The sequence below is a fragment of the Sycon ciliatum genome, chromosome 6 (assembly GCF_964019385.1).
Source record: "Sycon ciliatum chromosome 6, ocSycCili1.1, whole genome shotgun sequence".
NCBI lineage: Eukaryota > Metazoa > Porifera > Calcarea > Leucosolenida > Sycettidae > Sycon > Sycon ciliatum.
The window spans coordinates 4,469,369-4,493,700 of record NC_088648.1 but is presented as its reverse complement, the minus strand read 5'-3'; the positions used below and the strand labels follow the sequence as shown (position 1 = coordinate 4,493,700).

Here is a 24,332-nt window from a genome sequence, read left to right as displayed (position 1 = left end):
TTAATGCGGTCTGGTACACGGGGGCTGCATGGTTGAATGCCTCCGCGTCGCTCGATATAGCGGAAAGGCGCTTGTTGACAGCAGCAGGGATGTTGTTGGTGATCCCAGGCGGGTGGTTGGACTGCTTGCTGACGTAGAGCGGGTTGTCATTTGGCTTTCGGAAGGGTTGAAATTTCCCGGTGTCCAGGTTCATGGTGACATCCAGGAAATCCACCACCTTCAAGTTCGCTTCGATGGTAATTTTTAGGTCGAAGCGCTTGAAGATTTCCGTCAGCTTTTTTCTGAGGCGGTCTGCAGCCTGTAGGCTGGTGTCCTTGAGGGCGGCCAGTCCATCGTCTCTGTAGAGGCCGATAGCGGATCTATCGACGAGGCTTGAGAGCTGGTTGAGAAGAAAGGCGCCCACAAGTTCGCACGTCTCGGCGCCATCGATACTTCCCCGCCATTGTTACGTCAAACATGTCGCCCGTGTCCTTCATCCAGGGGCGGCCATCGTGGAATAGGAGCGATTTCCGGGCGTGAAAGATGATGTCCATTTCACGCGGCTCGATCGTGGTGAATTGCTCCGCGAACGATAAGGCCTGACGGAGGAGCTGCTCACCAATTGACGGGTAGAATTCTACCACGTCAAAGCATAGGAACGTGTGGCGCTGTTTGTCGGGTATCTCCTTGAACCAATCGATCACTGATATGTTGCTCCTCCATAGGTTCACGGCCGTTTGGCGACGCACAGCAGCCACGATCTTCTCCAGCTTCCGCGCTTTCATGCTCACACCTGCCTGTTGCCCGCCACCCTCCTGGCACTTCCACTGTCGCGCCTTGGCCCGCGCCAGCTTTCTCCCCATACCTCACACCAGATTTAGCGCTAAATTTGTTTATGCTTGTGGCCCTATGTGTTTATAAGCATACTGTTGAGTAGACCCGAGTATCAGTTGTCTGATGATTGCCTAGCGGCATGAAACTCAGAGTTACAACCAATCTGAACGTCCTCCGCTGAGTCTGCTATGTACTAAGCTCTGTCTCTGACATTGAGCATTCTCTGCAGCTCGGGGATCAACGGATTTGTACTGTACATGTACATGTATGTAGTATGGGCTATGCGGAATGTTCCTGTACTCAATAATACCTTCGCGCGGCCCTTCTGGAAAGTTCTTTGGAATTGAGTTGGCCAGAGATGGACACGGTCCGTATGGAGGTAACAGGCGCCACCGCCCTCTTGATCATATCGGCCACATACCGCCGCTAACACCAAGAGCATCATAACAGGGGGTCATGTTCCGTCTTGATACATGTAAGACCAAGAGTACAATAATAGAAAAGCTGACAGGATCGCTTTTCTAAATTATAACCCCTGGGGGGGGGGGTTATAATACTCTCGATACTACTCTTATAGCTCTTGGTACTGTGGTCATCCTCATAATTTGTCACTCCTCACACGTGCAGGGTGACGTACATGGGCATAGTTTCCTGCTACGCAAGTCTCCCGGTGATAGAGCGAAGGTCCGAGGACAACTCGTCCTATGTTTGCACTCCACCATTGAGGAATTATTTTGTCTATTCTACAAGTACTATTCACCGGAGGTAATACAGAACAACAACCTTTTAAGTAGTGACAAACAACACAACCGGCAGCAGCCTTGATTGCCCCTTGTTGTTCTCTGTTACCATGGTTACTGTAGGATACTAAATCATAGACAGACTACAATCATACATGTACACACTGGAGAGGTTGCTGGAGAGGTTAGCAGCTTGTGATTGGATTTCTCACCTGCCATTTTCTTGGAACTTTGAACTTGACCCCTGGTACTGTGTTGCTGGAGAATTGTAACTTATCATTCTCACACTCTGCCCGTAATCTTGCGCCCATGTTTTGTAGTATAAATCGGACCATCTCCACCTGATATCATCCTATTCAATATCACCTTCTCTGATGAGCCTTGTCAAGGCGAAACAGCTGTCAGGAGGAATTTCAGTATCTACCTGCAACCCTTCCTTGTATGGCTGTTGGTGTGTGTAATGGCTACCGAGGGTAGCAGTGAGTCGGCTGTGAGAGCGCATGGAAGAGAGGAGAGGAAGAGTTCTTTACATGTACACACCGGTACATACAGTACATGTCATAGCAGTGAAACCTCTCAAGACGGGTTTAGCCAACCGCGCAAGGCATGCAACTACTTCAGCCGTGTCCCTTTTTTCGGGTGGTCTCCTTATCCAGGGCCGTTTAAGTGGCTCAGTATGCCATGGTCTGATTGTATTGGCCTTCTGGGACAGGTGGTCGCCTTGACAGGGCTTACTGTATAAACCAGGACAGCGTAGCTAGTAAATCTACCGCGTCGACCGCTTAGCTACCTCTCAGAAAAATACGACACGCTACTAAAATTTCACCAGTTGTATTCTTCGGGGTGCTGAGTCGAATGGTCTTGGTCCGAGAAAGCTGAGACGCTCCCTTCCTACTTGAATCCCAATCGAACTCGCGCACTTCCACCGAAACTGGGTGACTGCGCCCTACTAGATGGGGATTTGTATGCAAAATGTCACTAAAAGCGTCATTTCGTTCTTATAAAAGCACGGATGACCGCGATTGGCCCATATGTTGTAGTCTTTTGGACGCTGAGTCGACTGGTTTTGGTCCGAAAAGGCTGCGATGCAGCGTTCCTCCTTTATTCCCAATCGAACATGGTTGAACAAGTGGTCACGTGCTCCTGCGTACACCAGTCAGCTGGTTACCGTGCCTGCAGGGTACAACTAACTAACTACTTACTAGCCTGTTTGACCTTTTTTGGGTGCAGTCCTGTCACTCGAGTTGAACCTTGGTGTGAAAGTTGTCGCCTGCTGGCGTGGTGACCAGGTGATTTGGGCACCCAGGAGCACGTGACCACTTGTTGAACCATGTTCGATTGGGAATAAAGGAGGAACGCTGCATCGCAGCCTTTTCGGACCAAAACCAGTCGACTCAGCGTCCAAAAGACTACAACATATCGGCCAATCGCGGTCATCCGTGCTTTTATAAGAACGAAATGGCGCTTTTAGTGACATTTTGCATACAATTCCCCATCTAGTAGGGCGCAGTCACCCAGTTTCGGTGGAAGTGCGCGAGTTCGATTGGGATTCAAGTAGGAAGGGAGCGTCTCAGCTTCCTCGGACCACGACCATTCGACTCAGCACCCCGAAGACTACAACTGGTGGAATTTTAATTTTTGCCTTAACTTCCCCTTTAAAATACCGGTAGGTGACAAAATGCATGCAGGTGTCAGCACAACAGAACGCATTGATAACCATCGATCGTTTCTACACCGCACTACAAGTTGTAGTAATTGCTTCAAGCTTCATTGGTATAGCGTTGTAGTAGGACTACGGTCATGTAGGTACAGTAGTTTGACTTGGTGTGGTTCACGCTCTTCTAGACGCTCTACCACCACCCATTGTACACTCGTCAAGGGTCTAACAAGCCACTTGCTAACGCAGAGTGCGAAGCACTTGAGCGACTGCGATAGCGATAGATCCTCTCCGCTTTTCAAAACCTTTCAAGACTCCCGAAGAGTGGACAAGTCCCGGCCCGGGCGATACACATGCACAGCATGCAGCACGGCTATTCTGAACTAATGTTACTTGACGAAAGTAAGTTGTCTGTACGCACATATATATATAAATTATCGTTGTTCACACGTTGATCTACGTAGACCATACATGGTAGGTGTGGACCGGGACTGCACCCTGGTGGACAGTAGATCTACATGGCGAGATACACAATGTTCATCGATCGTCGAATAAGTAGTTGGTTGAAAGGGCGGTTGGAGTGTTGCAAAACATCGCAATAGAACAGTGCTGTGTCCTTGTGCTGACTGTTGTAGCTCTCGAGATATCTCACTCTCACTTCTCAGGTCATTTATGATGCTGCCACCTGTTTGCACCTTGAAAGCAGCGGGGAACGCACGTGCAAAGGCAAAGGACTCGCCCTTCTGGTGAGTCTGTCTGACGCTACTTCAGTGCTTGTCGCTAGCCACCAGTAGATCTACGTACCAGCCGCACACGAAACAATACAATGCAGAGCGCATGATGTTGCGACGTGGATGGACCGGAATGCTAGATCTAGAAGGTCCGGCCGAAGTTCCGGAGATAGCTCCGCACATGGTTCGACACTGCTGCGTTCCTGAAAATTAATGAGTCGCTCTATCGCTACTGACGCTAGCATGTCCACCCAGTCACAGTGTTGAGATCGGCTGTGGGTTCGTGCGGCGTTTGCCAACGATGTTTGACTTTGAGGTCGAAGCCAAGATGCAGGGTGCGGGCAGTTGTGGCTGATTTTTGTTGTTATGGAGTAACCACCGGTGCACCCAGGGAAAGCAGTGCCAGCTCTAGAGAGCGCGCACATGCGGGACGGAATTTCGTTCATAGCCGTTCGGATCAGTGCCCTTGTTTGGCGTCATTCGAACGCCAGACGTGCCGGTCGGTTCGGAGAAAAGAAGGAGACGACCTACGGCACGGGTACGAGCTTGCATGGCGTTATCAATGGAGGCGACGGCGGTGGCGGCGCGGACAAGCGGATACGCCATGACTGTGACAGGCGGCACGGAGCTGGAACGACGCTCGTCATTAGCATGCGCGTCCGGCCTTCAACGCGCTGCTGCTGTGACCTCGTTGGTGCGTTCGTCGCTGGTGACCCTGTGTAGCCAGGCTGAGCGAGTGTTGACAAGGTTTGGCGATTTACCATTCGCAGTGCGGAATGTTGCCACCAGCGTCGTGCGAACGTCGTCGTCAGGTGAACGCGGTGTTGTTAGCTGTGCATGTGACGAGCGGCTGGCACGTGGACCCGTCGCTAGTAGTGATGGGTGGCACCGTGCAGTTCAAGGCGATGAGCAGAGCGAGGGTAGATCTAAAATTTCAAGGACGGTTGACAAGGGTCCGCCCAATCTTGCGAACTGCTCGTCGACATGTAGCGGCCACAACAATGTGTCGAATGTGCAAGCTCGGCATAATACAGCTGTGCCTGGCCTACTAAAGTTCTCACCACAGGCCATACACAATGGCGATGAAGGCACCAGTAAACAGCGGACAAGATCTGCACATTCATCGCCTCACAGGCATAGCCATAGAGCTCATACCCACCTGCAGCAGCAGCAGGGAGTGAACAAACTGGGCCTACTCGTCCTTGTCGTTCTTCTCCAGTCGACATTGCCCAGTAGCAGGGGCCAGCCAGGTGGCTTGTTCGGCGGTGGTGGACACGCCTTGCACGGGGAGAACGACGGGGTGACGGCGTCGAAACAGGACTGTTCGAGGCTGTGCCGACGGTACCTGCGCGAGGCGGACAGTTACCTGGACGTGGACCAGCTGGACCCGGCGCAGCAGAGCGAGCGCTGCGACGCCATGTACCGCCTCATACAGTGCCTGGGCACGGTGGACTTCACGGCGAGCCGCACCGGGCACGTGGACCCGGCGCATGGCAACTGCGATCTGAACTTCGAGATGCTGCTGGCGCAGAACTGGGCACTGGACATGCTGCGCACGACGTGTGCCGGTGCAATACCGCCGGCCGAGGACGCGTGCAACGTGTCCAAGACGTGTCCGAGCACGCGGCAGGGCGGCGGCGGCGCCGCGGACAAACGCCGTCAGCTGCCGGCCGCCGTGTGTGCCGCTCGTGCCCTGCACGTGTGCCAGCTGTTCGGCGATCGTCACCTGATCCGCACGGACGGCGTGCTGGAAACGTGCCTGTTGCCGGGACGATGGCCGCTGGTGCAGTTCGACCGGGTCGGCGTGTACACGGCTAACACGCCGTATTTGGACAAGCCGCGTCTGAACCAGCTGTACCCGATGATCAACGAAACCAGCAACTTGCAGATGGTAAGTACATGTAATTTACTTTCCGAAGTATAAGGCTATGATCGTTTGGTCGGATCCGGATCCAGATCCTAATCTCAGATCCGTCGGATCCTTCAGAATCAACTGATCACTTTTTTTAGACCTTGGCTGTTGCCATGTTGACGAAGTAAAAGATGGCGCTGACAGGTCACCCAAAAAGGCGAAAGTCTTACTGATCGCGCGCACGCGCGTCGTACGAAAAGTCAACGAGAGCCGACTAGTCGTACGACAATGAGTACAAAAATGATTTTTACCCGCCAAATACCCACAGAGTTTACATTTGGATCCGATGGATCCAGTCAACCCTGCTCCCAGGGCAGGGTTACTCGGATCCGAATACGAAGGATCTGGGTCCGGATTCGACCAAACGATCACTGCAAATCCAGTGGATCCGACGGATCCGGATCTGGATCCGACTAAACAATCACAGCCTAATAATAAAAGCCACACCAAGATTTTTGTCAAGAAATACAGACATCTACCTTATTTATCACCGCTAATTTGATCATCATAGCATAAGCCCGGCCGAACCGGCTATTTTTTTGGTGAGTTACTCGTGTTTAACTCTTTCACCACTGTCGACGTATATATACGTCATGGCGTGTGCACTTGCCCCACTGACGACGTATATATATATACGTCCTCAGTGTACGTCGCGTTTGTACTGATGCCTGAACGTCAGCGGGGCCTGGAACTGTTCTTCAGTGGGCTGAAGGACCTGATCAACATGTACGCAGCGTATACAGCCAGTCCGCACAGCAGAACAGCCGCGAGCATTAGGCCCAGACAGATCCTGCCGGCAATTCTTTCGGCAAAATATCGAAGAATTGAAAGAGCGGAAATTGCCAGCAAAATCGGAGCAAAATATCGAGATGTTGGGTAAAATCGATGCCTGATACTTGGATTTCCTTGTTTCTTACCCGTTCAGCAGGACACACTGCCCAGGACGAGATCATGTCACCGAAATGTCACTGGGATTCACTGTGGATCGACATGATTTTAGAAGAACTCAGCGATACGTGCGTGGAAACCCGTGTTGAGAAACCGACCCTGCGATTTTTATGAAATGTTGTACGGGATTGTATACGGGAAGTGGATAAAATACACGTTTTTCCAGAACAAAATATCGAGTTTCTTGTGCCAGGCTTGGCAAAATATCGAAGATTTCGCAGCAACATTTTCCGGCCAAAATATCGATGTGTCTGGGCCTAGCGAGTACCGTAAAATCCCGCCAGAGCGCCCCTACCTCCTCGACGCTTCGGGTGGGGAGGGGTGGATGGGCGAGTCCTACTTGCCGCATTCAGTACTGTACATGAAAAAGTACTCACCTTACGAAAACTGTTCATGTTCGTGCATCTTGTACACGGACCAAAGGTCAAGAGCCAGGAGTCGTACAGATCCGTCAAAACTCAGGGTGTGTGTACGGTGATCCCTGGTCAAGAGGGTGGGCACTGTTGCGTACATTTCCAATGGGGTCGAGCACGCGTCTGCAGTACAGTACGGCATCATAGACTGTGACAGAGTCATACGAGGATACAATCAATCACGTCCCTGACAAGAAGTCAGGGAGGAGCAGATGGGAGAGACGGTGCGCTCTGGCGGGATTTTACGGTACATGTGTCACCCAGTGCTATGATTTTATTCATGAGGTTGGAATTCTCTGGCTGGTACCGTACCTGGCATTGCTGGGGAGGAAGTTAACGGCAACCTACCTCAAATTTACCCAATACTGGCAATGTGCTGTTTGCCACAAAATAAGTACCACTGACATGGCTGTCGCCGAAAATTCATGAAAATTAATGCTATAATATCACCGGCGCTAAAATTACATGTTTTTAATCATGACGTTGATCCCGTGCATTGGGCATGAGTTATGTGCCTATTGCCTGCTATCTTACGTTTTTTTCTTTTCTTCTCTGCCCGCTCTGTCGGTCTTCTGGCACATGTGAATACGTGGACTTACTGTTGACGTAAACGCGGACGTGCGTATAATAATATTAATAATGACGTTGATGGTCAGCAATCACACCAACAAGCACAGCAAGCTGGTGTGTTTGTCGGTAATCTACCAGAGTCTACAAATGTTTGGCCCATTCGAATTTCGGCCTCCCAGGGCTAAAATCCTTTTCGGCCTCATCAAATGTTCGGCCTGTACTACTGTGACCTGTACAACACTGTCACACTCAACCTTGCAAAATTAAATTTCGGCGGCAACAAATTTTCGGCCAAACATGACCAGGCCGAAAATAACCGAAAATAAATATGCGCCGCATATCATGTTGACCTACAGTACTAGAGAAATGAAAGGTGGGTGTGTGACGACAATTTCAAGATATACTAGTATTTCTCAGTCTCACGGCGTGCTGTTGCCATCCATCCATGGCTGTTGTCTGTGCACAGGTGGAGATATCCCTGACTCTGGACGACTACACCACCGTACGCTACACGGCTTCGGCCAGCAGCCTGTACCTGGTACCTCTGTTTGTACTAGCGGATGGTGAGACTCACGTCAGCGAAGTGCGCCTGGACGGAAGAAGGGCTGATGGTGATGGTGGTGAAAATGACGATCAACGGGTGGCGCGCATCTGGGCAGACGGCGAGAACCACCTGCGCACCGTGGAGATCACGTTGCCGTGGTTATGCACCGTGATCGTCCTGCGCCTTTTCAGCCACAGCCTGACGGTGAGCATCGCCATGCCAACGGACCAGCGCGACGTTCTCCGTCGCCACGGCTTCCAGCTGTGTCGGCAGGGGTGCGCGCCGAAAGGAGCCGGCCTGGTGGCACGCTACGAGTGGACCGGCAGCAAGTGCTCTAGCAACGGCGAGGGCGGTGGCCTGCGTGAGAGCTTTAGCAAGGCCGAGCGGCAGCTCAACTTGACGGCTTCAACGCAGGCGCAGCACGAGTGCATGAACATACTGCAGAAGCTCGGGCCGTCCATCTACCTCTCGGCATGCCGATGGGACGTTGCGCTGCGTGCGTCACGGCCCAGAGACGTGCGACGGCAGTTCTCCTGCGGCGCCGAGTTTGCAGCGCATGACGCCGAGTGTCTGCCCGCGATCGCCACGGGAGGTGCTCCGCCGAACAAGTGCAAGAACGTCATCGTTTCACCACCGGCAGCAGCCACGACTGCGCCGGCAACCAGCCCAGACCCCGGTAAAACACCGCCACCGCCGACATCCTACACGACGGAACGCTCTACGAGACGGAATGAAGAAGCTGCAGGTCATGTTTTGAAAACGGTGCCCGCGCTGGAAAATTCAGTGTCGGCTCGCATCTCCCCTCCAGAATTCGTTGTTCTCACCATGTTGGGCATGTTATTGCTGGCGACGGGCTGTGTATAACGAGATGTTGTGTGCGTGCGTGATCAATAGTCTCCACTCGGCGGCTGTCCAGATGCCAAGTACGCTTTGCTCTCCGGCTTGATTCCGATACTGTCATCATATTCCCTGTGACGTATGCCAGCTCGGAGTGTGTGTGTGTGTGCGTGCGCGCGCGTGTGTGTGTGTGTGCGTGTTCGCGTGCGTGTACCATGGACATGCTCCAGCCGTTCAGGACCGACCGGTCATCGCTGGACTCTGTTGAACACTCCACTGAATGCCCGTGGACCATGCAATGCGTACAATTAACGCCCCAGAACTGCCGCCAAGATATGCTCTGCGTTGCAGATCGTACTCACAGCATGTGGTGCATGCGTAAGGACTCCAGCCTCGGTGCCTTGCATCGCCACATGTATACTACTTGCTCGTGCAGTCTCGATCAGGGAAGCCTTGGCTTTGTGACATGCACTGTGTGGACACACAGTACCGTGCCGACCTGTACAACACTGGCCTACCATCGGCCAATGACGCCGGGAAAACACCGAGACTCACGGCACCGCATTGGTCAGACTGCAGCAAGGTGGATGTGTTGGTTTAGCTATTAGCTTACTTAATCCCCGGCTGCAAGTGGCATTATCGCCGATTACAAGTACACGTAGCTTTATCCCCGGATGCAGGTGTGCAATGTTGACCTGTAGGTTTCAGTCTGTTTCGTGAACTTGTCAAGCAATGTTGTGAACGATTCATCCATTTTTTAAACTATTCCGTGTTCCAAATTTTCGATTTCGGACCGCTTTCAAACATTCTGAGTTTCCACTACTTTAACTAATCCGTATTTCAAAGTGTTGATTAGGACTAGGACCGCTTTCAAACAGTCTCAGTTTGCTGCGGTTGGTCATATTGTGCATACCTTTCACACCCGGCGCCATGGCCATGTTTACACTGTTAAAGTTGCTGAATTTCTTTGAGACTGAGCCCCCAACCTCCGCTCTTAATTTATCCAACCCGTAGTTCCCACCTGCACACTTGAAGTTGAATACGTGACCGTCGACTCTTTGCCCTGGCAATATTGACCAATTTATGCCGCTGTACAACTGAGCCGCCTATGCAGGAAAGTCCGTGGCAACCGTGATGCTCCATAAACGGTTTTTCAGTTTAGCGACTTCCTGTGCATGTGTGTGTGTGTGTGTGTGTTTGTGTGTGTGTGTGTGGTGTGTGTGTGTGCGCGCATGTGTGTGTGTGTGTGTGTGCGAGTGTGTGTGTGTGTGTGTGTGTGTGTGTGTGTGTGTGTGTGCATGTGCATGTGTGCGAACAGAATTGTGCTGATAACATCCGATGGTTATGTTTGGTATGGTTTGGAAAATTCCCAGGAACCGCCGGAATTCTGACAAGAATGCGATTTGACTGTACGCGCACGCACAGTACGATTTTTGTATTCCTTCTGGCACTACCGTGACAAAAGAGCTGGGTCATTTTTCTGATGTGTGGGTATCCTCTTTGAACTTTCCACGGGAAAGTTTATGAGTGGCATACTGGCAGTCAGGTCTATAATAATTATAGTCTGTTGAATCACCTGCAGAAATTTAGCTCTGTTGGATTCTTTTCTTTTCTTCTTTTCGACCCAAGTTTTTAATTCTGCCCCAAATCAGAAAAGCATGCTTTCAAAACTGCGGCCTTTCTGAATCTTGCTTGTCTAGATCGCTGTAAGCACACCCGGCTTAGGGTGTGTTCAGACTACCGATAAAAAGTGACCGATTGGGAAAGTTTCCAAGGTGATTTGATCACGTGACGTTACCGGCAGAAAAGTTTTACTGCCGCGGCTGCTGCGGCCGTAAAACCTTTCCGTCAGTAAAAATAGTGTTCAGGCTGGGAAAAAGGGAAAATCCCATCTCAGTGCCGCGGTGAGAGCTGCAGAACTTACATAACCATGATAACGGTTGCGTTTGTTTATCGGTAGTGTGAATGTCCTTCGAGCTTCACGGTTAAATAATCACCATTCGAATATTCACGGTTTGATGGGATTTACGGTAGTCTGGACGCGCTCTGAACGCGCCAGCGGATAATGCTGGCAGACTCAGTTGAAACTGGCAGAATTTGGTACTTTCTGTGGTAAGTTACCATGGTTACGTCATCATGCACACGTACATGTACACGTACGTGATGATGCGTGCGCCCAGATCCCCCCCCCCCTTATTGCCGCTCGTGCTCCGCGGGGAGCCGCCATACCAGGCTAGCTACGGTCGGTGCACTGTACTGGGAGATCTACATGCCAAACATTACATGGGGTATGGCGTAGATCTACTGTCGTACTGATCTCTTCGATCGACTCTTGTCAGTCTTGACCAGGGAGTCCTAAAAATTAATACGACTCCCTGGTTTGGTCTTGACTCTTTGATCTTGACATGACTTGAGTCTTGTGCTGGAACACGTGAACTCAGCCACAAGTAGTTTAGAGTTGTGTGGCCGCAGGGAGTCGTCAAATACCGGTATTTGACGACTCCCTAGCTGGCCCTGTAGCTGTGTGCATGTGGCCGAGTTCACGTGTTCCAGTTTTGGCAAAAAATATTATTATAAAAAGACTGCGTGAACATGCATTATGCGCATGCATGGTACATGGTGGCTACGTCATAAGTACAGCGTACACGCGCCGCCCATTACATGTATACCAAGGTATACAGTGTGTGAACGTTGAACGTGCTTGAACCATGGCATGTGCATGTGATGATTGTGTACAACATTGAACGAGAGGTCGGCCTTCCCCAGTTTGGCAAACAACAGTCTACTGTACTGATCCTCGCTGGCGCATTTGCAGTCCTCTTTCAGGCTTGCTCGGTGCAGCTTCATGGAGTGAGCATTTTTGAAGTTCCTTCAGTTCACGAAGCATTTTTGTCGCTGTTTTATGGGACTATCTGGCTGTTTCTGATCATTGGAGTCGTCACCCAATGTTATAAACCATCTATTTGTAATGGACGGGAAACGAGGAAAACGTCCTGGGAATTTGAAGAAGCCAACACCGATTACATTGGATATCAGTTCGTGAGTAGATTCATTGTTGTGGTCTTGATTTTTGATTTGTTTTTTATTGGTTTTTCATGAGCAAGCCAATCTTCTCCTGGACTTTTTGTAGAACTGATTCGGATGTGACACCGGTTGACGGAGCTGCAAGGCCACCTGTTGTGACCGATGGCGATCAGGATCCCAGTGTTCTCACTGAGGAGAATATGCGTCCAGAGGAGTTTGAGAGAATATGTGACCTTGGCGCAGGTAATGGCGGTGAGGTGATCAAGGTACGCTTTCGGCCCACGGGAATGATCATGGCAAGGAAGGTAAGTCCACTGTAGCCCACAATGTTTCAGCTCGCGCTTTATTTATCACTGGAGTGCATGTCAGTTCCGCGCAGGTACCTGTTGGGTACGCATTTTCATATAAAATTGCGAGGTGTTTGATTTGATTTCGTTTTGGTGCATCTGGTGTGGTTGACAAAGGTCTGGCGATGCATTTGGCGAACCGGTTGTTTATACTTTATTTTGTGTGGGCGGCGATTCCTGCTGTGCCTTTGATGATGTGTTTTTGTCAGCCAACAGTTCCTGGCATGTACGATCATGCGCCCCTGTGTGGTGGTGTTGTGTCACCTTTCATCATTGTGGCAGCAAATGTTGTCATTTATGATTTTGTGCAATGTTGTGATTGATTCCATTTGCAGCTTATTCACTTGGAAGTGAAGCCGAGTATACGAAAACAGATCGTGTCCGAGCTGAAAGTCCTCACAAAGTGCAACTCTCCATACATCGTTGGTTATTACGGTTCCTTCTACGCAGAGGGAGAAATCAATATCTGTATGGAACATATGGTAAGAGTCCCTCTGGCATCAATCAGAACTATTGATTCGTTGTTTGCCAAAGAATTCTGACCTTCCGCTCCGGTGCGTGGGGTGCCTTGTCGGCCCACGGAGAAAAGTACACATTTCGTGCAAGCTGCTGTGGTGCCGTACCACGGCCAATACACATTTCGTGCACGACCTGCTGTGGTGCCGTACCACGGCCAATACACATTTCGTGCACGAGCTGCTGTGGTGCTGTACCACGAAAAGTATTTCAGAGTACATGTGTGTGTGCACGTGCACTGACGGTATTTCAGAGTACATGTGTGTGTGCACGTGCACCGGCGGTATTTCAGAGTACATGTGTGTGCACGTGCACCGACGGTATTTCAGAGTACATGTGTGTGTGCACGTGCACCGACGGTATTTCAGAGTACATGTGTATGTGTGTGCACGTGCACCGACGGTATTTCAGAGTACATGTGTGTGTGCACGTGCACCGACGGTATTTCAGAGTACAAGTGTGTGTGCACGTGCACCGACGGTTTTTCAGAGTACATGTGTGTGTGTGTGTGCACGTGCACCGATGGTGTCTTGGCATTATAGCGGAGAGCTCTGATTTCTTTGCCAACTGCGGCTACTGTGTGGCTATGCATGTTCGTATTGCTTGAAAGCATGGGCCTGTATCTTGTGGTGGTGTCTTGGCCCACGGTTTACGTGGGGTTGCAGAAAGGTTAGTCTGCTGGCTCACTCTGACACCGGCCATGAATTTTTTTAGGCACGATATAGGACAGGTGCGACAAAAATACTCCCTTGGATGGGAGCAAGGCTTCTCCCATTAAACATTTATATCAGGGCAAGTATTTCACGGCACACACACACGGGAGCCAGCCAGACTTACGTATCCGCATGCATGGGAACGCTACCACTCTCGAGAACCTAGGCATAGTTGACGCTCCTGGAGCGGTGGGCGTGCGTTAACCAGGCCTGCCGGAGTGTCCGAAATCGACGAACATTCGTATTGCGCTTGAGATCGGATGTGATGAAAATCAAGATGATGACAGGTTCAGTTCCTTCATCAGCTGCTGCTTACAACTTCTAGTACATACTTGGGAATGCGTGAAGGCCTGCTGGCAAGGGCAGGTTTTTCAACCATTAAGTTTATGTCTCAGGATGAGAACGTTATTTTGCTTGGATTCCTTACATACTACTGCAAATCCAGAAATATTCGAACGAGGAAGATGTTGTACTTTCCGTTTCCAGAGCTATTGTGGACGACGTATTTGTGCAGAAAGCACGAGTCCCACCAGTATATGGGGCTCGCGCTTATTTCACCCACATTCTAATTTCAGCGGTAGTCCCAATTAGTATTTACGAAATGTTATGCACGTACAGTCTGGATGTAGGGCTGGCACTTTTCTGTGAGTAGAAAGCTGACCGGCCAACCCGGGTGGGGGAGGGGAGGGGGGGGGGGGGAGGGGGCAGTATAAAAGGAGACAGTGTTCCATATAGAAGCCAACGCAATTTTTAGGATTTCAAATGTCTGAAGTATCAAATTAGGACACTTCCGTGAACAATCCGAGTAATCTAGCGAAGGTGATTTTTGGCCGGCCTGTCGGAATGATCTGTAATGATCTGTTTCCGAAAAATGGGAACATGTGACTACCCTGTGGATGTGTCATGTAATTGTGTATAATAATTGCTTTATGTATTATGTGTGTGTTGTGCGCCAGGATGGTGGTTCATTGGATCTGATCATGAAGCGTGCAGGTCGCATACCAGAGGATATCCTCGGCAAGATTACGTGCAATGTACGTACACATACGCGCGCGTGTGTTTGTGTGTAGTGTGTGTGTTTGGTGTCAGCCTAAGCCTTGTTTTATCCTGCGCTCTGCGCGGTCTTGCTCAGTATGTTGTGTGATTGCTGTCTGGTTTGCCCCCCCCCCCCCCCCTCTCTCACACACACACACCTCTGAATCATCTGACATCGGTAGATACCAGCCGTAGGGTTTTAGAATCTTAGCCATAGGGTTTACGCTGTACTTATTTCCGGGTCAGAGCTCAGGATATGCCCGCCCGCCCCCCCCCCCCCCCAATTTCGGGTACGGTTGACGGTAGTCAGGAAATTCGTGCACTATGGTGCATATGGACTTGTACGTATCTTGTTTGTGTGGAATATGGCGCCTACGCTGACCATCTGTATGAAATGTTACTGTCAGTGCAGCAGTGAGCAAACCAATCAGCTGTATCGGCAGTGTGCATCATGCAGCCTTTCCTTTGTCTTTTTTCTTGCTGCATATCATCTAGCCATGATATCAGGCATTTATTTCTTGGCTTTCCACTATAGAACTGTTGCTGTTCCTCTGCGTGCATGTGTCTGTTAACGTGGTGTGGGTGTGTTTGTGTGTGAACGTGATGTGGGCGTGTGTTGTGTGTGGTGTTGTGTGTACAGGTTCTAGATGGATTGCTGTACCTTCGTGAGACGCACAAGATCATGCATAGAGGTAGGGGTCAACGTGCCAGTGCGTCCTTGCCTCTCTTGTGCCATTACCGCAACCGTACTGCCTGCCGTACTGGTCTTGCGGTGTTTCGGCAATTGACTTTGCATTCTCTCTCTCTTTCTCTCTCACTCCCTCTCTCTCTCCCTCTCTCTCTCTCTCTCCCTCTCTCCCGCTCTTCCTCTCTCTCTCTCTCTATCTCTCTCTCTCTCACACACACACACACACACACACACACACTCAGACATGCCATAGCGAACAGCTATGTTAGACATAGAAACTTGTGCTGGGATTACACCGTTCAACAGGTTGCAGGGCTGATGAATTGACTGCCACAAATTTTAGCCTGGTATCCACCACACAGCTGATTGAAGTGGTTTTTTCTGGCCAATTCTTGACGATTATGGTCGCACACGTCTTCCTTCTCTTTCTCATTCTCCTAGGTCACACACACACACACACACACTCTCTCTCTCTCTCCCTCTCTCTCACACAGACACATACGCAACCACACAGACCCCCGCGCTCATCAGTTACCTGTGTCACATGTGTGTTGATGATTCCTGCGCAGATATCAAACCCTCCAACATCCTGGTGAACAGCAAGGGCGAAATCAAACTGTGTGACTTCGGTGTGAGCGGCCAACTCGTCGACTCTGTGGCCATTACATTTGTTGGCACGAGATCGTACATGGCGGTAAGTCCTTGACAGGCTATGTGGCTGAATGTGCTCGGCGGTGGTCATCGTAATTATGTTTTTGGATGAATGGTGGTGGTTTCGTTGCTGTTCTTCGTTTCCTGCTGCTGTTGATAGAGGTATTTCTGCTTTTGATTATGGCTCCACTGAGCTCCACTGAGCTCGAAGAGCACAGGCTCGTGAAAATGATCATCCACATCAATGTGAGGAAGCAGCCGAAAACAGTCGGTATTCCCCGCGTAGCGAATATGCTTGTTTTCTTCTTGCGCGTACGTTGATGACGATGTCATACTGGTCATTTTGATGTGCGTGTTGTCGGTTGAACGGTGCTCCCGGTATTGATAGGAATTCTGTCATGTCGGGAAAGTTTCCGCTGCTCCAAGTGTGTCCGGTAATTACAGTAACAGGTTTTACTGTAGTCATTTTTCTCTTTGCCAGCTCAGTCTTTCTTCCCCACAGCGACCATTAGTGCATTGGGTCTTACACTCTTTGTGTGTGTGTGTGTGTTGGTTTGTTTGTCTGTGTACGCGTGTTTTGTTTGTGTACGTCTGTGTGTACGTGTGTTTTTGTTTGTGTACGTCTGTGTGCACGTGTGTGTGTGTGTGTGTGTGTGTGTCCACGTGCCTCGCTGTGCAGCCCGAGCGACTGAAGGGCGTGGCGTACTCGGTGCAGAGCGACATCTGGTCCCTGGGCGTGTCTCTGGTGGAGATGGCGCTGGGCGTGTTCCCCATTCCGCCCCCGCCAGCAGAACGGATAAAGCAAGCGCTCAGCTCACCTGCTGCAGGCAGTGAGGGCGCTGTCGGCCTAGCGTCCAACGACACCGAGCCAGCCATGGCAATATTTGAGCTGCTCGAGTATATTGTCAATGCTGTAAGTGCGGCAAGCACTACTAGGCACACTTCCCAGTTCCCACTTTCCCCAGCCACATTTACTTGAGTACTTTTGCATGTGATGGAGAAGCACTACTGAGGTGGGTATACATGTATGGGTTTCAGCCTCCCTCATACCAGCAGTTTGTTGTGTTCGTTAGTACTCCGATTGCCTGGAGTGTAAGTGCTGTACATGTACCAGTATGTTAACCCTTTATTGGCCAATTAAAATACCAACAAGCCCATGCAATCGCCAAACCTGTACCTAAATTGGACGTAACTTTAGTTTGCATTGGACACATTTTTCCACTATCTTGGGCATCCTGGAAAGGCCTTGGCGAGAGGAGCGCAATGAGCGTACACTCGACTCCACGGGATGCACTGGCCCAGCGCTGCAAGCCAGGGAAGGCCCACCAGCGCTGGGCCCACGCTTGAGATCTATCTCTATCCACCATTTCACTCCTGTTGCTCGTATCAAACTCAAATTTTTTCGTAGAAACTCCCGGGAACCTGCTTTTGAAGTTGAATCTGTGTAATCTTGTCAACAGGTGACGTAAGCAGGGAAAATCCCGGCCGTTGACCCACGCATCGCGCTCTGAGTGCAAATTCCCGGGACCAACATTACGAGTGCTATAACTCAAGAACCGCTCTTTGTATCGCTTTGAAATTGTTCGAGGCGACAGCTGATAGTTTTCTCTTCGACCTACATATTTCGATCTCTCCGAAAGACCGAGATTTGACCAAGTTGCGATAATTTCAAAATGCCTACCCCATTGAACATCGGTGTTCGATCAATGTATAGGCCAGCCAATAAAGGGTTAATGTTACTGTCCATAGCAGTGACCCAGCATAGCCTGGTGCATTGGCGTATCCTTGTGTCCCCTACCCCACCCCCTACCCCGCACTCTTACTTCTGCAACTGAAACCGTAGTGAAAGTACCTACTTGTATATTCGTCCCATATCCTGTGACTGTAGATAGGACAATGCCTATCTCTGTCTGGTGTGTTTTGTTGCTGGTGATCGCTACAGCGTTTGGTGTTGTTATTGCTGTTGTTGTGCGGCTACTGCAGAAACCTCCGACTCTTCCTAGCGCGTACTTCTCACCCGACATCATTGATCTTGTCAATTCCTGGTGAGTTACACATTTCTGGCTCTGGCTACGCATGATGGCATCAGTGAACCGAACAGCCGCCAAGACTGATGTCAAAAAATCCGCCGTGGGTTAGGGGATCGTCAAGTTGCACACTCTTAGTTTAATATCAAGAGTACATAACCCCCCAGAGTGTGCAACGCCTGATCCAGCTCTGCATAGGGTCTTGGTCGAGCGGAATCGGATCTTTGCGTCATAATACCGTACACATCTGAGGAGAACCCGGGGAGTCGCGGGTACTCTTGGATCAAAAACAATGGTGCCCTGCCTCGAGACCGGCCTTGTGCTGGTGTGGAGTGTACGCATGACATCAGAAGATCCGATTCCGCTCGACCAAGACCCTATGCAGAGCTGGATCGGCGTTGCATACTCTGGGGGGTAATGTACTCTTGTACTCATTCCGGAATAAGATCACAGTAGTCGTACACACCTGTTCTAGTGAACCTGTCTCGGATTGTGCCAAACAAACGCAACCCGACGGTCTATTCCGGTGGAACAGTCCCGCTTGCTGTAGTGGGGCTAAGCTCTCTATCTCTGTGTGTGTGTGTCTCTCTCTCTCTCTCTCTCTCTCTCTCTCTCTCTCTCTCTCTCTCTCTCTCTCTCTCTCTCTCTCTCTCTCTCTGTATTTGCTTACCTCAATGGTGATTGGGTGTTTGTGTCTATATTTTCTGCAGCCTTATGAAGGAGCCAAAAGATCGACCGAGTCTTCAAATTCTAAAAGTAAGCATATGGCGTTTGTTTGTGTGTATGGCACGGCTGTTCACGTGCAGGCACTTATCAATATGGCGTCGTTCGGTGCGATTTATGTAATATTGTGCGAATAGTACAAATACGCGATGAGTTTGCGTTTTTGCAAGAAACTCATGTCGATCCTCGGGTGGTTCCACGATTTGGGACGCGAAACCAAGAGAAAAGTTTTGAAAGCGCTCGAGCGAGATACTCGACTTTTCGGCAATTTGAGAGAGAAAGAGGGTGGAAAGGCGTCCTGGCCTGCCCAGTTAGCTGTCTTTCCGCTTCAAACTTGCTCGAAGTACTCCTGGCAGTCTGGAGATTGATCTCGCCAGTGATTGTCAGCCTCTGCTTGGCGTGCTCGCGTGTACAACATTCAAGTTAGACATTTCGTAATCGTTCAACGCACAATAGGGTAGATATCACAATTTCAAGCTCACTTGGCCGGCTGCTGTCTTCTTCTACAATATCCCACATGCCGACTAAGCAATTTACAGCAGGAAGCAGCCTTCTACACTCAACAGCAACTAAAGGGCCACACCATTTTGTCTTCCAAATCAAGAGAAAACAGGCTCCTGACTCGTCGCGCGTATTTAGAAGTTCACGCGCGTATTCTAATGACACTTGGGGAAGACAACCAGAGGATAGTCCTCTACCTGGGAAAAAATCGGGAAGGGCTTCTCGGAGCCGAGTTTGTCAGCGACGACACAAGGAGTATTCCAGAACGAAGCCAAAGTCGCACGACACAGAACAAATGTTTCTTGAAGGAAAGGCAGTCATGTGAGGTACGAGCGGAAAGCTTGAAACAAGACGCAGATGATCAGCGTGTTCCCCGGGCTGTCCGGACTGACTAGTCTCCAAAATCCAGTGGAAACCATGGCCTACTTGTGTTCTGACGATTTGAAAATTCAAATTTTCTTGCCATTGAAGCCCAATCGAGACTTTCGGCGGCCATATTGTTAAAGGGGAAGTTAAGGCAAAAATTAAAATTTCACCAGTTGTAGTCTTCGGGGTGCTGAGTCGAATGGTCTTGGTCCGAGAAAGCTGGGACGCTCCCTTCCTACTTGAATCCCAATCGAACTCGCGCACTTCCACCGAAACTGGGTGACTGCGCCCTACTAGATGGGGATTTGTATGCAAAATGTCACTAAAAGCGCCATTTCGTTCTTATAAAAGCACGAATGACCGCGATTGGCCCATATGGTGTAGTCTTTTGGACGCTGAGTCGACTGGTTTTGGTCCGAAAAGGCTGCGATGCAGCGTTCCTCCTTTATTCCCAATCGAACATGGTTGAACAAGCGGTCACGTGCTCCTGGATGCCCAAATCGCCTGGTCACCACGCCAGCAGGCGACAACTTTCACACCAAGTTTCAACTCGAGTGACAGGACTGCACCCAAAAAAGGTCAAACAGGCTAGTAAGTTGTACCCTGCAGGCACGGTGACCAGCTGACTGGTGTACGCATTAGCACGTGACCGCTTGTTCAACCATGTTCGATTGGGAATAAAGGAGGAACGCTGCATCGCAGCCTTTTCGGACCAAAACCAGTCGACTCAGCGTCCAAAAGACTACAACATATGGGCCAATCGCGGTCATTCGTGCTTTTATAAGAACGAAATGGCGCTTTTAGTGACATTTTGCATACAAATCCCCATCTAGTAGGGCGCAGTCACCCAGTTTTGGTGGAAGTGCGCGAGTTCGATTGGGATTCAAGTAGGAAGGGAGCGTCTCAGCTTCCTCGGACCACGACCATTCGACTCAGCACCCCGAAGACTACAACTGGTGAAATTTTAATTTTTGCCTTAACTTCCCCTTTAAGTGGCGGGAAATCGCACAAAAAAACCAGCCGTGATGGATCTTATAATTGTGATCCCCTTGTCCCCATGGTCTTTGTATCCAGGGTGACTTGACTGCAAAATACAGTGAAACCCGTCTAAGACTGCTCAAGGGACATTCATAATATTGTGGTCTCTCTTACCAGGTGGTCTCCTTATCTAGGGTCATTTGACAGGAAATAGCATCCCTTGGTGCTGGTTGCAGTGGTCTTTGTGGACAGGTGGTCGCCTTGACAGGTTTTACTGTATCATTCCTTACTCTTAAATGTAGTGGTCTTCTGGGACAGGTGCTGGGTGCCTGCACAGGTTTTACTTACATATGTGTGCTCATTTCACAGTAGGAGCTGCTGCTGGCACCTTTCAACTGTGAGGAGTGGCGGCATCTCAACGGATGCAGGCAGGGTCATGTATTAGTATCTTTTTGCAGTACCTGAGCCGTGATAGTTATTCACGTTTGACCTTGTGGACGTGTGTGTTTGTGTGCCTGTGTGTGTGTGCATGTGTGTGTGTGCCTGCATTCTTGGTTATGTGTAGCAACATGACTTTGTCCAGCGTTCGTCGGCAGCGAGTATTGATGTGGCAAAGTGGGTCCTGGCTACGATGGAATCCTCAATGTGATCTCCGCCAGGTTTGTTACATGCCAGCTCTCACGTGTGTGTGCACGTGTGGCTGGTTACGATGCCGTCTCGTGTGTGCTCGCGTGCGTTCCTCGTCGTCGTCGTTTGGCGATGAATGCTGTTTGACGACTGAGGTTGCCGTGCGCTAGTTGGTAGCGGCTGTGCCGGTTGTGTCCATTCTCCATCACTGCTGCTGCTGCTGTCAAACGGCAAATGTTTATATTCTTTTATTGTACTCATCATCAACAGACCAGGTCTTTACGTTTGCACGCTCCTCTTGTTAGTGTCGGACTCCTTTTCTTCTGCTCGATTTTACCTCATCAAGCAGTTCGCACCTATCCCGTGCACTCGTCCCGTACCCTATGCTGCTGTTGTTGCTGTTTTGCTGTTTTTTATCCTATGCGGGCACATAGGCGGCTTTGTGCGTGCGCCCTCTGCCAATCCGGTGAGTGGGCGTGCCGCGACGGTCACCGTTGACCTGTTGCCATGCACTACGTCACTGCTTGCCCCATTGCATTGCGCCGCCGCCGCCGTCGTTGTTGCCGTCAATGCGCCACCGGAAAGCACGGCTTTCATAGTGCCACGCTTAGCCTTCCTGGGTCCCGTCTCGTTGAGGAATCGCCACCGTTTCCCATTCTCCGGCTAATTTTCCCCAGCACTATTTGCACGACGCAATTAGTTTTTTTTTAGTTTCTCTTTTCCCCTTTCAGGTCCTATTAAATTAGCTATATTCACAGATAGAGTATCATCATTGGCTGTTCATGTCTGCTTGTCATTTTGTTTTTTTTTGTTTTTTTCGTGCTCGAATCCATCTGGGTCATGCTTTTTGCTCCAGATGGTTTCTGTGTCTTATTACTGAACGGCCCCAGACTTTAACTGTGTCCTCTTTAGAGTTTCCTGGCGACTGTTTCTTATGGTGTTCTACCGCTGAGGTTATTGTACATTATTCAGCTGGACAGGTGTCCTGTAAGTTTCTTTCTGCCTTGCTCAGTGAATATAGTTATGCATGTCTTGAGAGCTGGATATGATATTCCCCGTTCCTGTTTTTGTTTTCGGTTCTCTCTCTCTCTCTCATTCTCTCTCTCTCTCTCTCTCTCTCTCTCTCTCTCTCTCTCTCTCTCTCTCTCTCTCTCGTCTATAGTCATAGTTTCACTTCTCGTGTGAGCCCCGCGGTGTGCACAGGGCGCCCCGAGCGCTCCTCGTCTTGATTGGTGCGGCTAGTCTGCACATGCGACCAGCTAGCCTCTATCATGTGTTAGTGTGTGTGTTTACCTTTTCCTGTATACAGTTAGTCGTTGGTGTTACGAATTGATTTCGATGATTTCTCTCTTCTTCTTTTCTTCTTTTTTTACAATACGCGCTGTCACATGGCTTGTACCACTATTATGTCTTACTTAGTAGTTGTGTCACGTCCGGAGTGCTTTTGTCAATCTACATGACCACGCGTAGCTCTTTATGCTGTCTAGTATGTATCTTTCTTGCATTGAACATTAGCTACTGGGAGTTGCTTTCGTCTTCTCAACTAAGTTACTGCCTTTGAGGTGTCGTCTTGTTTCTGCTGCGTTGGTGTCGCGGTCCGCTAGCCGTGGCTCCACTTGTGTCCGCGTTCGGCTGCGGAGCTGGCGCGCGGGTTTGAGAGTGCAGTGGTGTGCAAGTTGTGGTGTGTAGAGAGGAGCCCAACACATGGGCGTTTGTATGGCTCCCTTGTGGTGGTGTGCGCGCGCGAGAGAGAGAGAGAGAGAGAGAGAGAGAGAGAGAGAGAGAGAGAGAGAGAGAGAGAGAGAGAGAGAGAGAGAGAGAGAGGATAGTCAAGTTTGTGTCGTGTGTGTTCTCCGTCGGCTCGAGTCTACCCTATGGTGTCGGTAGGGCCTATGATCCAGTTGGGGTGAGTGAGGGAGGAGAGCTGCCTGATCAGGGCCTCGCTACACTTGATATTTTCCTAGCTGCCACGCCGTATTACGTACGTCACTACGTGCATGTTATTCAAACTGATAGAGACGTCTTTTATACCTACAAAAAAATACCAATAGTCCATAATTGTGTGCTCTTGCTAATTAAATAAATACCCTGCAACTCTGTAGTGTTGTGTGCCAGACTGTCAGTGCAACATGCACAACATAATCGGGTTGTATCAAGGAATATATTGACCTTTGATAAATACCCACACTCATTAGTGACCACACCATCAACAGTATTAAATTCAAATAAATTTGCTTTGACTCAATAAATACCACTGAACTTTTCCATGTAGCATAGCACTCTACTCCACTTTTCCCTAAAAAGGAGTATTTTATAAACAGTATTTATTGGCCTTAGTGGTATTTTATAAACAGTATTTATTGGCTTTTGACCCAATAAATACTGTTTATAAAATACCACTACAGTCCATTTCAAAACTATAGACGCGTACCTAGGCAAAAACCGTTATACCAGCATCTATACCACATAAAATCTGTGATCACTTTGTGCATAATTTTTTTCCAAATTGGGCGTCTGTTATCCAATCGTTTAGAAACTATAATTATGAGAGTAATTGTGGAGCGGTCCTGAGCAATATTCCGAAAACTATTCTCAAAAAGTTCCAGCCAAATTTGAAATATTTCAAAAACCGTCCTACGCGTCTATAGTTTTGAAATGGACTGTAGGGCCAATAAATACTGTTTATAAAATACTCCTTTTTAGGGAAAGTGAAGGTCAACATTATGTATAATAAATGTACATGTAGTAGCCTCAGGATTTATTGCAATTACATACCAGTTATAAAAACCTCGGCGGACCTCGGTTTTTATACTGGTATGTAATTGCAATAAATCCTTTGGCTCTACATTTATTATATACGTAGTAAAATACCCCAAGCTCGATCCCATTTTCTCTTGTCGTATTCATGGTTGGTTGGAGTACTACGAGTACCAAGTGTATAAGCCTCCCGAGAGTATTATTATAAGCCCGG

The 24,332-nt window shown here is 49.5% G+C and overlaps 2 protein-coding genes across 2 annotated transcripts; both read left to right on the top strand.

Annotated features, from left to right (window-relative positions):
* The first annotated feature begins 3,903 nt into the window (after nucleotides 1–3,903).
* LOC135819203 (uncharacterized) lies at nucleotides 3,904–9,733 on the top strand. The gene is made up of 2 exons (XM_065332367.1): nucleotides 3,904–5,832; nucleotides 8,251–9,733. The coding sequence occupies exons 1-2, from the start codon at nucleotides 4,492–4,494 to the stop codon at nucleotides 9,190–9,192; spliced, it is 2,283 nt and encodes a 760-aa protein (XP_065188439.1). The 5' UTR covers nucleotides 3,904–4,491; the 3' UTR covers nucleotides 9,193–9,733.
* Nucleotides 9,734–11,928: 2,195 nt separating this feature from the next.
* LOC135819205 (dual specificity mitogen-activated protein kinase kinase 1-like) lies at nucleotides 11,929–22,922 on the top strand. Its single transcript, XM_065332369.1, has 10 exons — nucleotides 11,929–12,204; nucleotides 12,296–12,494; nucleotides 12,872–13,018; nucleotides 14,722–14,799; nucleotides 15,441–15,492; nucleotides 16,058–16,182; nucleotides 16,819–17,052; nucleotides 18,123–18,184; nucleotides 18,877–18,922; nucleotides 21,300–22,922. Exons 1-10 carry the CDS (start codon nucleotides 12,134–12,136, stop codon nucleotides 21,381–21,383), a joined length of 1,098 nt encoding a protein of 365 aa, XP_065188441.1. The 5' UTR covers nucleotides 11,929–12,133; the 3' UTR covers nucleotides 21,384–22,922.
* The last annotated feature ends 1,410 nt before the right edge of the window (nucleotides 22,923–24,332 follow it).